Source organism: Hemibagrus wyckioides, linkage group LG14 (genome assembly GCF_019097595.1).
Source record: "Hemibagrus wyckioides isolate EC202008001 linkage group LG14, SWU_Hwy_1.0, whole genome shotgun sequence".
NCBI classification, from domain to species: domain Eukaryota; kingdom Metazoa; phylum Chordata; class Actinopteri; order Siluriformes; family Bagridae; genus Hemibagrus; species Hemibagrus wyckioides.
The window spans coordinates 15819667-15833758 of record NC_080723.1 but is presented as its reverse complement, the minus strand read 5'-3'; the positions used below and the strand labels follow the sequence as shown (position 1 = coordinate 15833758).

The 14092-nt window shown below is 39.0% G+C and overlaps 1 protein-coding gene across 13 annotated transcripts in view; it reads left to right on the top strand.

Annotated features, from left to right (window-relative positions):
• Positions 1-14092, top strand: part of LOC131364610 (protocadherin gamma-A11-like) — a 106939-nt gene that overhangs the window by 26406 nt on the left and 66441 nt on the right. The window contains exon 1 of one of the 13 annotated variants that reach the window (XM_058407788.1): positions 448-3000. The exons of 9 other annotated variants lie outside the window; for them this stretch is intronic. In XM_058407788.1, coding sequence (XP_058263771.1) covers positions 559-3000 — 2442 coding nt within the window. In that variant the 5' untranslated portion in view covers positions 448-558. Of the gene's footprint in view, positions 1-447; positions 3001-3444; positions 6002-6710; positions 9432-10422; positions 12980-14092 lie in introns of those variants that run through there. 3 more of the 13 variants (XM_058407787.1, XM_058407791.1, XM_058407794.1) reach the window with 3 other exon arrangements.

The following is a 14092-nucleotide window of genomic DNA, read 5'->3' as shown; positions in this document are numbered from 1 at the left end:
ATAACTTATATAATTCATCATATATGATGGTGCTAACACATCTCTGGCAATATGAGTATTTGCCTTTCAAAACATTATATACTGTGAATTTTTAAATACACCTTTATTTGCAATACTTTGTAGAATTCTTTATATATTTACTTGTGGGCAATGTTGTGTGCAAATAGATTTTGCTCGGTTTTGTCAATCCGTGCCATCCAGTTCAAAACAGCGCAACGAGTTCACAATTTTTACTATTGTTTGGAGTATTACAAACAGATTACATCTGTCTGTCTGTCTGTCTGTATATCTTTTTTTCCTGGCTTTCGTGAACAGTTGTAGTATTTCTTTGATGCTCTGAGTGACGCTGTTGGTCAGTGATTCAGCTTAGAAATGCTCATTCCAAGATCCTTCCTTGTATTTTTACTGCATTCCGCTTGGCTTTCTCTTCACTTGGGACTTTCTTTGAATTAAACGCCAATCGTGAATGAGTTGCCTTTCACTTCATTTCAAATTGTTTTTATAAGTTAAGACTATTTTGAAATCTCTGAATCTTATGTACCCTACGGTGTTTACAATATGGGTTTTCTTTGTTCGCTCGATGATCAGATAAGCGGCTCTACAGTCAGAGTTTCGACGAGGCTGACAATGCATCTGATTCTATTTGCTTTTGTCATGGCCCCTGCGCAAGGGCAGGTCCGTTATTCTATTCCCGAGGAGATGAACAAGGGATCTGTCGTGGGAAATATCGTTCAGGATCTTGGTTTGGATGTCAAAAGACTGAAATCCGGTCGAGCGCGAATCTTTACGGAGGACAGTCGTGAGTACATCGGTCTGAATGTGGATAAAGGCATTCTGATAGTGAGAGAGAGAATAGATAGAGAGGAGCTGTGCGCTCAAGTGTCTCCATGCTCTTTACATTTTCAGATTATTCTAGATAATCCAGTGGAGCTGCATCGAATTGATTTTGAAATATTGGATATCAATGATCATGCACCTGCTTTCGAAAGAAAAGAAATCAGATTTGAAATACCGGAAACTGCAGTCCCTGGTTCACGATTTTCTTTAGACAGTGCGCATGATCCCGATGTTGGTCTGAATACACTGCAGAGATACACCCTTAATCCAGCAAATCATTTCAGTTTGAAAGAATTCTCTCGTAACGACGGTACTAAATATGTTGAGTTACTATTAAAACTGCCCTTAGACAGAGAGCATCAGGAAGATCACAATTTAATTTTGACAGCATTTGATGGTGGAACTCCTCAGAAATCTGGAACAGTTAAAATAACTGTCACTGTTCTTGATGTAAACGACAATTCTCCTGCGTTCAGTCAGCCAATATACCGAGTGTCTTTGTCAGAAAATGCCAACAAAGATAGTTTGGTGGTGACAGTTAGTGCTACTGACAAGGACAAAGGATCCAATGGAGAGGTTAACTATTCGTTTTCAAAAAGCTCTGGAAAAGAGGAGATAGGACTGTTTGATATTAATTCGGACACTGGAGAAATAAAAGTGAAAGGTGTTTTAGATTTTGAAAAATCCAAGCAGTACGAATTGAATGTAGATGCGATTGACAAAGGCGGATTATCTGATACTAGTAAAGTGCTTGTTGAAATTATTGATGTTAATGATAATTCTCCTGTTATCAGTGTTATCTCATTTTCTAACCCGATTCCAGAGGATTCTGCCACAGAAACTGTTATTGCAATCCTAAATGTTAAAGACATAGACAGCGGGAAAAACGGACAAATTAAATGTTCAGTGAATTCAGATCTGCCGTTTCGCATGAAAACGACATCCAGTAATTTCTACAATTTAGTCACGGACCGTAATTTAGATCGTGAAATGTTTTCTGAATACAATATAACAATCACAGCTACAGATGAAGGTTCACCCTCTTTGTCTAGTAACAAAACCCTAACGCTTAAAATATCTGATATAAATGACAACCCCCCTGGTTTTCAGCGTCACTCATACACCGCTTATGTGATGGAAAATAATTCACCTGGAGTGTCTATATTTGCAGTGACAGCAACTGACAGAGACTCTGGGAATAATGCGCGCATTTCTTATTTTTTAGAAGATCTATCTGTGAACGGAGTTTCTGCTTCGTCTTATATTTCAGTTAATGCAGAGAGTGGAGAGATTCTTGCTATTCGGTCTTTTGATTTCGAGCAAACAAAAGAGTTTAATATTCGCGTAAAAGCACAGGACGGAGGCAACCCGCCTCTCAGTAGCAACGTGAGTGTAAAAATTATTATTCAGGACCAGAATGACAACGCGCCTCAGATTCTGTATCCAGTACAAACTGGTGGCTCTGTGGTGGCTGAAATGGTGCCTCGTTCAGCAGATGTGGGATATCTTGTCACTAAAGTGGTGGCTGTGGATGTGGACTCAGGACAGAATGCATGGCTCTCATACAAACTACACAAAGCGACAGACAGAGCGCTGTTTGAAGTGGGTTTACAGAATGGAGAAATCAGAACTGTGCGCCAAGTCACTGATAAAGATGCTGTGAAACAGAAGCTCACTGTCGTAGTGGAGGACAACGGACAGCCCTCTCGTTCAGCTACAGTCAATGTTAACGTGGCGGTGGCGGACACTTTCCCTGAAGTGCTCTCCGAGTTCACTGACTTTACGCACGAGAAGGAATACAACAACAACCTGACATTTTATCTAGTCTTGGCTTTGGCTGTAGTTTCATTTCTTTTTATCGTGTCCATCATAGCTATACTGTCAGTGAAATGCTACAGATGGAGAAGTAAGCGGATGTTTTACAAATCCGCTGCCAATCTTCCAGTTATTCCGTATTATCCACCCCTTTACGCAGACGTAGGAGGAACAGGAACTTTACAGCATATGTACAATTATGAAGCTTACAGTACTACTGACTCTAGAAAGAGTGACCTGAAATACTCCAGACCTCCTACAGAGAGCATCATTAGTCTGGACAGCAGTGGAAGACAGACAATCACACATACGCAAAAAAAACATCTGGCAAATGACCCTGAAGATGAGGTAAGATGTATTCAGGGATAAACATTTTTTGTGCTTCTGAATACATTCCTTTAAATTTAATCTTTAATAATTTTGGTTGGTTTTGTTCATCAACTCATCTCCTCAAGCTCATCAGTATTTCTGGGCATTATATTATATTATCTTCCATTAGCAATGGAAGATAATATAATATAATTATATATATGGCAGTGATGCTTAACCACAATAAAAACGTTAATCTTTTTAAAACCTTTTTAAAATAACAGTAAAATAAATGTCATCGAAACGTGTATTTAAATTGGAAATTAAATTAATTTGTTTGACTGCTTGGTCCTTGCAGTATTTCTTTATTGCTCATGGTGACGCTGTTGGTCAGGCTGTGTGGGGTTAAACGCTTTAGAGGTCCGCCTATCTTTAGAAACATCACACAGACTGCGATTTCTTGTTCTTCATTTGCAGTTGTGTCTCGAGTATCTGCAAACAACGCTGTTGCTTAGAAGTAGGCTGTGATATTACACGGCTATTTATTTTATTTCACGCTAATAAGTGTTTATCGACGAAGATGGAATACAGCAATATAAATACGCGTTTCTTTTTATCTCTCTGTGCCTGGAAATGTGGTTCCTTCACTGGTTCGATTTTGTGGTCGACCCGATTTCTGGCGATATGTTCCTTATTTCTGACCGTCACGCACGGCCAAGTTCGTTATTCTATTCTCGAGGAGATGAACAAGGGATCGCTTGTGGGAAATATCGTTCACGATCTCGGATTGGATGTTAAGAGACTTAAATCTGGTCGAGCGCGGATCTTTACGGAGGACAGTAGTGAGTACATCGGTCTCAATGTGGATAAAGGCACTCTGATAGTAAAAGAGAGGATAGATAGAGAGGGGCTGTGCGCTCAGGTTTCTCCATGCTCTTTACATTTTCAGATTATTCTAGATAATCCAGTGGAGCTGCATCGCATCGATGTAGAAATAATAGACATAAATGATCATGCTCCTGCTTTTGAGAAAAAACAAATGAACATTGAAATAACGGAATCTGTTTCCCCAGGCGCACGGTTTTCTTTACAAAGTGCGCATGATCCCGATGTTGGGAGTAATGCACTGCAGAGCTACACCCTTAATCCAACGGAACATTTCGCTTTGAAAGAATTAACTCTTAGCGACGGTACCAAATATTTTGAGATGGTATTAAAAACACCTTTAGACAGGGAGCTTCAGGAAGAGCACAATTTAATATTGACAGCATTTGATGGTGGTACTCCACAGAAATCAGGAACGGTTAAGATAACTGTCACTGTTCTTGATGCAAACGACAATTCTCCTGTGTTCAGTCAGCCAATATACCGAGTGTCTTTGTCAGAAAATATTTCTAAAGGTAGTTTAGTAGTGACAGTTACTGCTACAGACATGGACAAAGGATCAAATGGAGAAGTTACCTACTCGTTTTCACAAAGCACAGCAAAAGAGGCAATGGAATTATTTACCATTGATTCGGACACTGGAGAAATAAATGTGAAAGGTGTCTTAGATTTTGAAAAAACCAAGCAGTACGAATTTAATGTCGAAGCGATAGATAAAGGCGGCCAAAGTGATACTTGTAAACTTTTCATTGAAATTATTGATGTGAATGATAATTCCCCTGTTATCAGTGTGATCTCATTTTCCAACCATGTCCCAGAAGATTCAATCCCGGAGACTGTAATAGTAATCTTAAACATTAAAGATATAGACTCTGGGAAAAACGGTGAAATTAGATGCACGTTGAATTCAGATCTGCCGTTTCGCATAAAAATGACATCCAATAATTTCTATAGTTTAGTCACTGACCGCGTTTTAGACCGTGAAATGTTTTCTGAATACAATATAACGATCACAGCTACAGATGAAGGCTATCCATCTTTATCTACAAATAAAACACTGAGGCTTAAAATATCTGATGTAAACGACAACCCCCCTGTTTTCCAGCGTCACTCATACACCGCTTATGTGATGGAAAATAATTCACCTGGAGTGTCTATATTTGCAGTGACAGCAACTGACCGAGACTCTGGGAATAATGCGCGCATTTCATATTTTTTAGAAGATCTTATTGTGAACGGAGTTTCTGCTTCGTCTTATATTTCAGTTAACGCAGAGAGCGGAGAGATTCTTGCTATTCGGTCTTTCGATTTCGAGCAAACAAAAGAATTTAATATTCGCGTAAAAGCGCAGGACGGAGGCAACCCGCCTCTCAGTAGCAACGTGAGTGTGAAAATTATTATTCAGGACCAGAATGACAACGCGCCTCAGATTCTGTATCCAGTTCAAACCGGTGGCTCTGTGGTGGCTGAAATGGTGCCTCGTTCAGCAGATGTGGGATATCTTGTCACTAAAGTGGTGGCAGTGGATGTGGACTCAGGACAGAATGCATGGCTCTCATATAAACTACACAAAGCGACAGATAGGGCGCTTTTTGAAGTTGGTTTACAAAATGGAGAAATAAGAACTGTGCGCCAAGTCACTGATAAAGATGCTGTGAAACAGAAGCTCACTGTTGTAGTGGAGGACAACGGACAGCCCTCTCGTTCAGCTACAGTCAATGTTAACGTGGCGGTGGCGGACACTTTCCCTGAAGTGCTCTCCGAGTTCACTGACTTTACGCACGAGAAGGAATACAACGACAACCTGACATTTTATCTAGTCTTGGCCTTGGCTGTAGTTTCATTTCTCTTTATCGTGTCCATCATAGCTATACTGTCAGTGAAATGCTACAGATGGAGACGTGAGCGGATGTTTTACAAATCCGGTGCCAATCTTCCAGTTATTCCGTATTATCCACCCCTTTACGCAGACGTAGGAGGAACAGGAACTTTACAGCATATGTACAATTATGAAGCTTACAGAACCACTGACTCTAGAAAGAGTGATTTGAAATGTGCCAGACCTCCTACTGAGAGCATCATTAGTCTGGACAGCAGTGGAACACAGACAATCACACACGCGCAGAGTGAGAAAACTCGTGCCGAATATGATGAGGTGAGAGCTTCTAGTTACAATATATCTGTATGAAAGTATAGACAGTATTTCTGGTGCATCCTTTTTAAATACAAAATACTCTTATAAAATGATTGTATAGTAGTAGAAACTAGTGAAGATTGTTTTTTTAAAATTGTACCGAAATGGTTATGTTTTTTGCATTTTAGTATTGTATATGCAGGAAAAAATATGGGTGCTAATATCAAGTAAACGAATCCTTATGAGCTGATGATATTAGAGCTGCACTGTATCGCTAAAAATTCTATTCAGAGTTCAGGACTCCTCAATCACAGCATCTTCTGTGTGTGTCCAGTTCATTAATACTGCTGCAGTGTATTGAAACACAGGGACTCGTCACTGAGCGTAGTAGAAATATGTTCACGAACACGATTCTATTCAGAATGTTTGAAATCTATGACCTAATATTTTTAATACCTTTAAAGATTTCATTTCAATTAATTACATTATATAATTTATCATGAATAATAGCACTAACAAATCTCTGCCAAAATGCGTCTTTGCCTTTCAAAATATTAAAGAATGCATACTTTTAATCATTTTTATTTGCAAAAGTTTGTAGTATGCTTGATATATTTACATCTGTGAAAAGTTGTAAAACAGATTTTACTCGGTTTCTCAATCTGTAAAATCCCATGAACAACAGCACAAAAATACACAATTTTAAATATTTTTTCACTACTGCAAACAGATTATCGCAGTCTGTCTCTATGTATTGCTTTCATAACTAGATGCAGTATTTCTTTGGTGCTCTGAGTGACGCTATTGGTCAGGGTTACAGCTTTTAAATGTTCATTCATAGGTCCTCCCCTGTATTCTGACTGCATTTGCTTGGCATTCTCTTCACTTGGAACTTCTTTGGATTAGACAACCATAACGGACGTATTGCCAGTCAGCTAATTTGGAGATTCTTTTTCCCAGTTAAGACGACTTTAAAGCTTCAAATTTGTGTGGATTTTACAGTGATGATAATATGGCTTTTTGTTGTTCGCTCGATGATCAGATACGTGGCTCTACTGTCCGCATTTCGACATGGCAGACAATGCTTCTGGTTGGGTTTGCTTTTATCATTGCCATTGCGCACGGGCAGGTCCGTTATTCTATTCCCGAGGAAATGAACAAGGGATCTGTGGTGGGAAATATCGTTCAGGATCTCGGTTTGGATATTAAGAGACTGAAAGCTGGTCGAGCGCGGATCTTTACGGAGGACAGTCGTGAGTACATCGTTCTGAATGTGGATAAAGGCACTTTGATTGTAAAACAGAGGATAGATAGAGAGGAGCTGTGCGCTCAGGTTTCTCCATGCTCTTTACATTTTCAGATTATTCTAGATAATCCGATGGAGCTGTATCGAGTTGATGTAGAAATATTGGATATCAATGATCATGCACCAGATTTTGAAAGAAAGGAAATAACTATTGAAATCCCGGAATCAGCTGCCCTCGAGTCACTCTTTTCTTTAGACAGCGCGCATGATCCCGATGTTGGGTTGAACACACTGCAGAGATACACCCTTAATCCCACGGATCATTTTACTTTAAAAGAATTATCTCGGAGTGATGGCACCAAATATGTGGAAATGATTTTAAAAAAAACTTTAGACAGAGAGCAACAAGACGAGCATAAATTAATTTTAACAGCATTTGATGGTGGAACTCCTCAAAAATCTGGAACATTTAAGATAACTGTCACTGTTCTTGATGTAAACGACAATTCTCCTGTGTTCAGTCAGCCAATATACCGAGTGTCTTTGTCAGAAAATATTCCGAAAGGTAGTCTAGCAGTGACAGTCAGTGCTACTGATAAGGACAAAGGATCTAATGGAGAGATTACTTATTCGTTTTCAGACAACTCAAGAAAAGAGGTCATGGATTTATTTACCATTAATTCGAAGACTGGGGAAATAAGGGTTAAATCTTCTCTAGATTTTGAAAAGTCCAAGCACCATGAACTGGACGTAAAAGCGATGGATAGGGGCGGACTGGCAGGTAACAGTAAAATACTTGTCGAAATTACAGATGTAAACGACAATTCTCCTGTTATCAGTGTTATTTCATTTTCTAACCAGATCCCTGAAGATTCTGCCCCTGACTCGGCTGTAGCGATGTTTACTATTAAAGATACAGACTCCGGGAAAAACGGGCAAATTAAATGCACAGTGAATTCAGATCTGCCGTTTCGCATTAAATCGACATCCAATAATTTCTACAGTTTGGTCACTGACCGTATTTTAGATCGTGAAATGTTTTCTGAATACAATATTACGATCACAGCTACAGATGAAGGTTCTCCATCTTTATCTACAAATAAAACACTGAGGCTTAAAATATCCGATGTAAACGACAACCCCCCTGTTTTCCAGCGTCACTCATACACCGCTTATGTGATGGAAAATAATTCACCTGGAGTGTCTATATTTGCAGTGACAGCAACTGACAGAGACTCTGGGAATAATGCGCGCATTTCATATTTTTTAGAAGATCTATCTGTGAACGGAGTTTCTGCTTCATCTTATATTTCAGTTAACGCAGAGAGCGGAGAGATTCTTGCTATTCGGTCTTTCGATTTCGAGCAAACAAAAGAGTTTAATATTCGCGTAAAAGCGCAGGACGGAGGCAACCCGCCTCTCAGTAGCAACGTGAGTGTAAAAATTATTATTCAGGACCAGAATGACAACGCGCCTCAGATTCTGTATCCAGTTCAAACTGGTGGCTCTGTGGTGGCTGAAATGGTGCCTCGTTCAGCAGATGTTGGATATCTTGTCACTAAAGTGGTGGCTGTGGATGTGGACTCAGGACAGAATGCATGGCTCTCATATAAACTACACAAAGCGACAGACAGAGCGCTGTTTGAAGTTGGTTTACAGAATGGAGAAATAAGAACTGTGCGCCAAGTCACTGATAAAGATGCTGTGAAACAGAAGCTCACTGTTGTAGTGGAGGACAACGGACAGCCCTCTCGTTCAGCTACAGTCAATGTTAACGTGGCGGTGGCGGACACTTTCCCTGAAGTGCTCTCCGAGTTCACTGACTTTACGCACGAGAAGGAATATAACGACAACCTGACATTTTATCTAGTCTTGGCCTTGGCTGTAGTTTCATTTCTCTTTATCGTGTCCATCATAGCTATACTGTCAGTGAAATGTTACAGATGGAGACGTGAGCGGATGTTTTACAAATCTGGTGCTAATCTGCCAGTTATTCCGTATTATCCACCCCTTTACGCAGACGTAGGAGGAACAGGAACTTTACAGCATATGTACAATTATGAAGCATACAGAACCACTGACTCTAGAAAGAGTGACCTGAAATTCTCCAGACCTCCTACTGAGAGCATCATTAGTCTGGATAACAGTGGTACACAGAGTGTTTCGCATGCGCAAAGGGAGAAAGTTGGTGATCACTTTGATCAGGTGAGTTCTACAATTAAAAGGTAAAAGCAGCTTTCCGATACCTGAAATTTAAATACATATTTAAAGTTCTGAATACATTTTTGTCGTCTCATATTTCTGTCTTATTAGATGGATGTATATGCATTGCAACAAGATATGCTTTTGTTATGTATTGCATTTTTTGTACTTTCAAAATCACTCATTTCTCTTTGTGGACTTTCTGAAAACTAACCCTTTTGTGTAGATCTAAACGTTACATCTTCTATTGGTAAGCAGTTCTATACGAATGTAGTAGTGCTATTACATACCTGAATGGTCAATCCCTGAATGCTTAAAGGATTAATGTTTGACTCTTATTATTCAACTTTCTTTTATTTGTAATTGTTAGAACCAATTGTTTCTCAATTATTATTTGGCTGATAGATAAAGGATGTGATAGATTGTCCAGAATGGATAATAGTTTGGTTACAGTTCACCTTCCCACGACCTCCTCAAAACACTCCAGGGAGCAACAGTGAGTTGTTTGATATAGAATATTTTGGGGTTTCAGCAGAGGGACAAACCAACAACTATTTCTGATACGAACTTTTCCCTTTACCCATATAGGCAGTTTCGTGGTAATTAACAATTTCTTTGCATAATCTGTTTATGGAATTTCAAAATCAAAAATACAGTTTCTTTAATAAATGTTGGATACATTTTTCAGTTGAATTTTTCAATATTTTTAAGTACATTTACAGATGGGGTAAGTTGTTTAGAAATACACTGGTCTTGTGCACAAATCCGACCAACTAATTACATAATTGTCACAAATTAAGTACATTATCTATCTATCTATCTATCTATCTATCTATCTATCTATCTATCTATGGACATATGCCTTCTATTATCAGGTGTAATATTTCTCTGGTGCTCTAAGTGACGCTGTTGGTTAGGGTGTACAGTTTTTAAATGTTCGTTTTTAGATCCTCCCCTGTATTGTGATTTCATGCAGAGGAGAATTTCTCTTCAGCTAGTCCTGTTGTTCTGTACAACAGCCATCAATGAATTCCTGGTTTTCAGTACTGTTTGATCTTTTTTTAAAAGTCTTTAAGATTTCTGAATCGTGTTCACCTTACAGTGTTTAGAATATGCGTTTTCTTTGTTCTCTCGATTACCGGATGAGTGGCTCTACTGTCCGCGTTTCGACATGGCTGACAATGCTTCTGATTGGATTTGCTTTTGTCGTGGCTGTTGCATACGGTCAGGTCCGTTATTCTGTCCCTGAAGAGATGAACAAAGGATCTGTCGTGGGAAATATCGTTCAGGATCTCGGTTTGGATATTAAGAGACTGAAAGCTGGTCGAGCGCGGATCTTTACGGAGGACAGTCGTGAGTACATCGGCCTGAATGTGAATAAAGGCAATCTGATAGTGAGAGAGAGGATAGATAGAGAGGAGCTGTGCGCTCAGGTGTCTCCATGCTCTTTACATTTTCAGATAATTCTAGATAATCCAGCTGAGCTACATCGAGTTGATGTTGAAATACTGGATATCAATGATCATGCACCTGCGTTTCAAAGAAAAGAAGTCAATATTGAAATAACGGAAAATGCAGCTCCTGGTTCACGCTTTTCTTTAGACAGCGCGCATGATCCCGATGTTGGACTGAATACACTGCAGAGATACACCCTTAATCCAACGGAATATTTCACTTTAAAGGAATTATTTCGCAGCGACGGCACCAAATACGTTGCACTGATTTTAAAAACACCTTTAGACAGAGAGCAACAAGAGGAGCACAATTTAATTTTGACAGCATTTGATGGTGGAACTCCTCAAAAATCTGGAACAGTTAAGATAATTGTCACTGTTCTTGATGCAAACGACAATTCTCCTGTGTTCAGTCAGCCAATATACCGAGTGTCTTTGTCAGAAAATATTCCGAAAGGTAGTTTAGTAGTAACAGTCAGTGCTACTGACAAGGACAAAGGATCTAATGGAGACATTACTTATTCATTTTCACAAAATTCAGGAAAAGATGCAATGGAATTATTTAATATTAATTCGGAAACAGGTGAAATAAAAGTAAACGATATCTTAGATTTTGAAAAATCCAAACAGTTTGAACTGAACGTCGAGGCAATAGACGAAGGAGGATTAACTGACACCAGTAAAGTACTTATTGAAATAATTGATGTCAATGACAATTCACCTGTTATCAGTGTTATCTCATTTTCTAACCCTATTCCAGAGGATTCTGCCACGGAGACTGTTATCGCAATCCTAAATGTTAAAGACTTAGACAGCGGGAAAAACGGACAAATTAAATGCACAGTCAATTCAGATCTTCCGTTTCGCGTCAAAACGACATCCTCTAATTTCTACAATTTAGTTACCGACCGTATTTTAGATCGTGAAATGTTTTCTGAATACAATATAACGATCACAGCTACTGATGAAGGTTCTCCATCTTTATCTACAAATAAAACACTGAGGCTTAAAATATCCGATGTAAACGACAACCCCCCTGTTTTCCAGCGTCACTCATACACCGCTTATGTGATGGAAAATAATTCACCTGGAGTGTCTATATTTGCAGTGACAGCAACTGACAGAGACTCTGGGAATAATGCGCGCATTTCATATTTTTTAGATCATCTATCTGTGAACGGAGTTTCTGCTTCGTCTTATTTTTCAGTTAACGCAGAGAGTGGAGAGATTGTTGCTATTCGGTCTTTCGATTACGAGCAAACAAAAGAGTTTAATATTCGCGTAAAAGCGCAGGACGGAGGCAACCCGCCTCTCAGTAGCAACGTGAGTGTGAAAATTATTATTCAGGACCAGAATGACAACGCGCCTCAGATTCTGTATCCAGTACAAACTGGTGGCTCTGTGGTGGCTGAAATGGTGCCTCGTTCAGCAGATGTGGGATATCTTGTCACTAAAGTGGTGGCTGTGGATGTGGACTCAGGACAGAATGCATGGCTCTCATATAAACTACTCAAAGCGACAGACAGAGCGCTGTTTGAAGTGGGCTTACAGAATGGAGAAATAAGAACTGTGCGCCAAGTCACTGATAAAGATGCTGTGAAACAGAAGCTCACTGTTGTAGTGGAGGACAACGGACAGCCCTCTCGTTCAGCTACAGTCAATGTTAACGTGGCGGTGGCGGACACTTTCCCTGAAGTGCTCTCCGAGTTCACTGACTTTATGCAAGAGAAGGAATATAACGACAACATGACATTTTATCTAGTCTTGGCCTTGGCTGTAGTTTCATTTCTCTTTATCGTGTCCATCATAGCTATACTGTCAGTGAAATGTTACAGATGGAGACGTGAGCGGATGTTTTACAAATCCGGTGCCAATCTTCCAGTTATTCCGTATTATCCACCCCTTTACGCAGACGTAGGGGGAACAGGAACTTTACAGCATATGTACAATTATGAAGCATACAGAACCACTGACTCTAGAAAGAGTGATCTGAAATATTCCAGACCTCCTACTGAGAGCATCATTAGTCTGGACAACAGTGGAACACCGACTGTTACGCATGCGCAAAAAGAGAAAGTTGGTGATCACTTTGATCAGGTGAGTTCTACAATTAAACACAGGCCTACACGTATAAGCAGCTTTCCGAATACCTGAAATTTAAATACATATTTAAAATTCAATATACAATTTTGCTGTCTCATATTTCTTTCTTATTAGAAGGAGTTATATTAATTGTAACAAGATACGATTTTGTTATGTACTGCATTTTTGTACTTTCGTATTCACTCATTACTGTTTGTGGTGACTTTCTGAAAACTACCCATTTTCTTATACTAGAGTCCTAGACATGACATCTGTTTGTGAGCAGTTCTTTGTCGTGCTCCTACACACCTGAATTGTCAATATTTAAATGTTTAAAGGATTAATGTTGGATTTACTCTCTTAATATTCATCCTAAATTCATTTCTAATTGTTAAAACTAATTGTTTCTCAATGGTTCTTTGGTAGATAGATAGATAGATAGATAGATAGATAGATAGATAGATAGATAGATAGATAGATAGATAGATAGATAGATAGATAGATAGATAGATAGATAGATAGATAGATAGAACACACTATTAATCCTAGAGGTGAGTTCAAATGTTACAACAGCAATCAAAAAAGCTGAGTGTGCAAGCATTGATATTCTTACTAAAAATTATCATATTATCTAATCACATTAATTAGTAGTATTATCATATATATTGAATATAAATAAGTCCTCCGAGTAAATTTGCAACACTGGAAAATCAGCCCACAGGTGTGCAGCAAAGTTGCTGTGGTCGGAGGATCCACATTGCATAGTTCATCAATGAGTATCATCAGTGCAGTGAGCAGACTACAGTCTAGTGCAAAATGTAACATGTACAATGAGCTCATTCTCAGAATCACTGTCATGAAATAAAATGTCCTGGTGCAGTGAGGAATTGTAAAGGCTGAACACTGATGTGAAGAGCAACGTCTTATACTGTTACATTACATGATACAGTGTAGATAAATAAGTATTTTTCTGAAAGTGCTCTTGACCACATTAGGTAGAGGATGTGATACACTGTCCAGAATAAGAAAAACCAGTCCAGGGAGCAACAGTGAGTTGTTTGACATAGGAAATTTCTGGGTTTCAGCAGAGGGACAAACCAAAAAATATTACTCATTTGAACTTTTCCC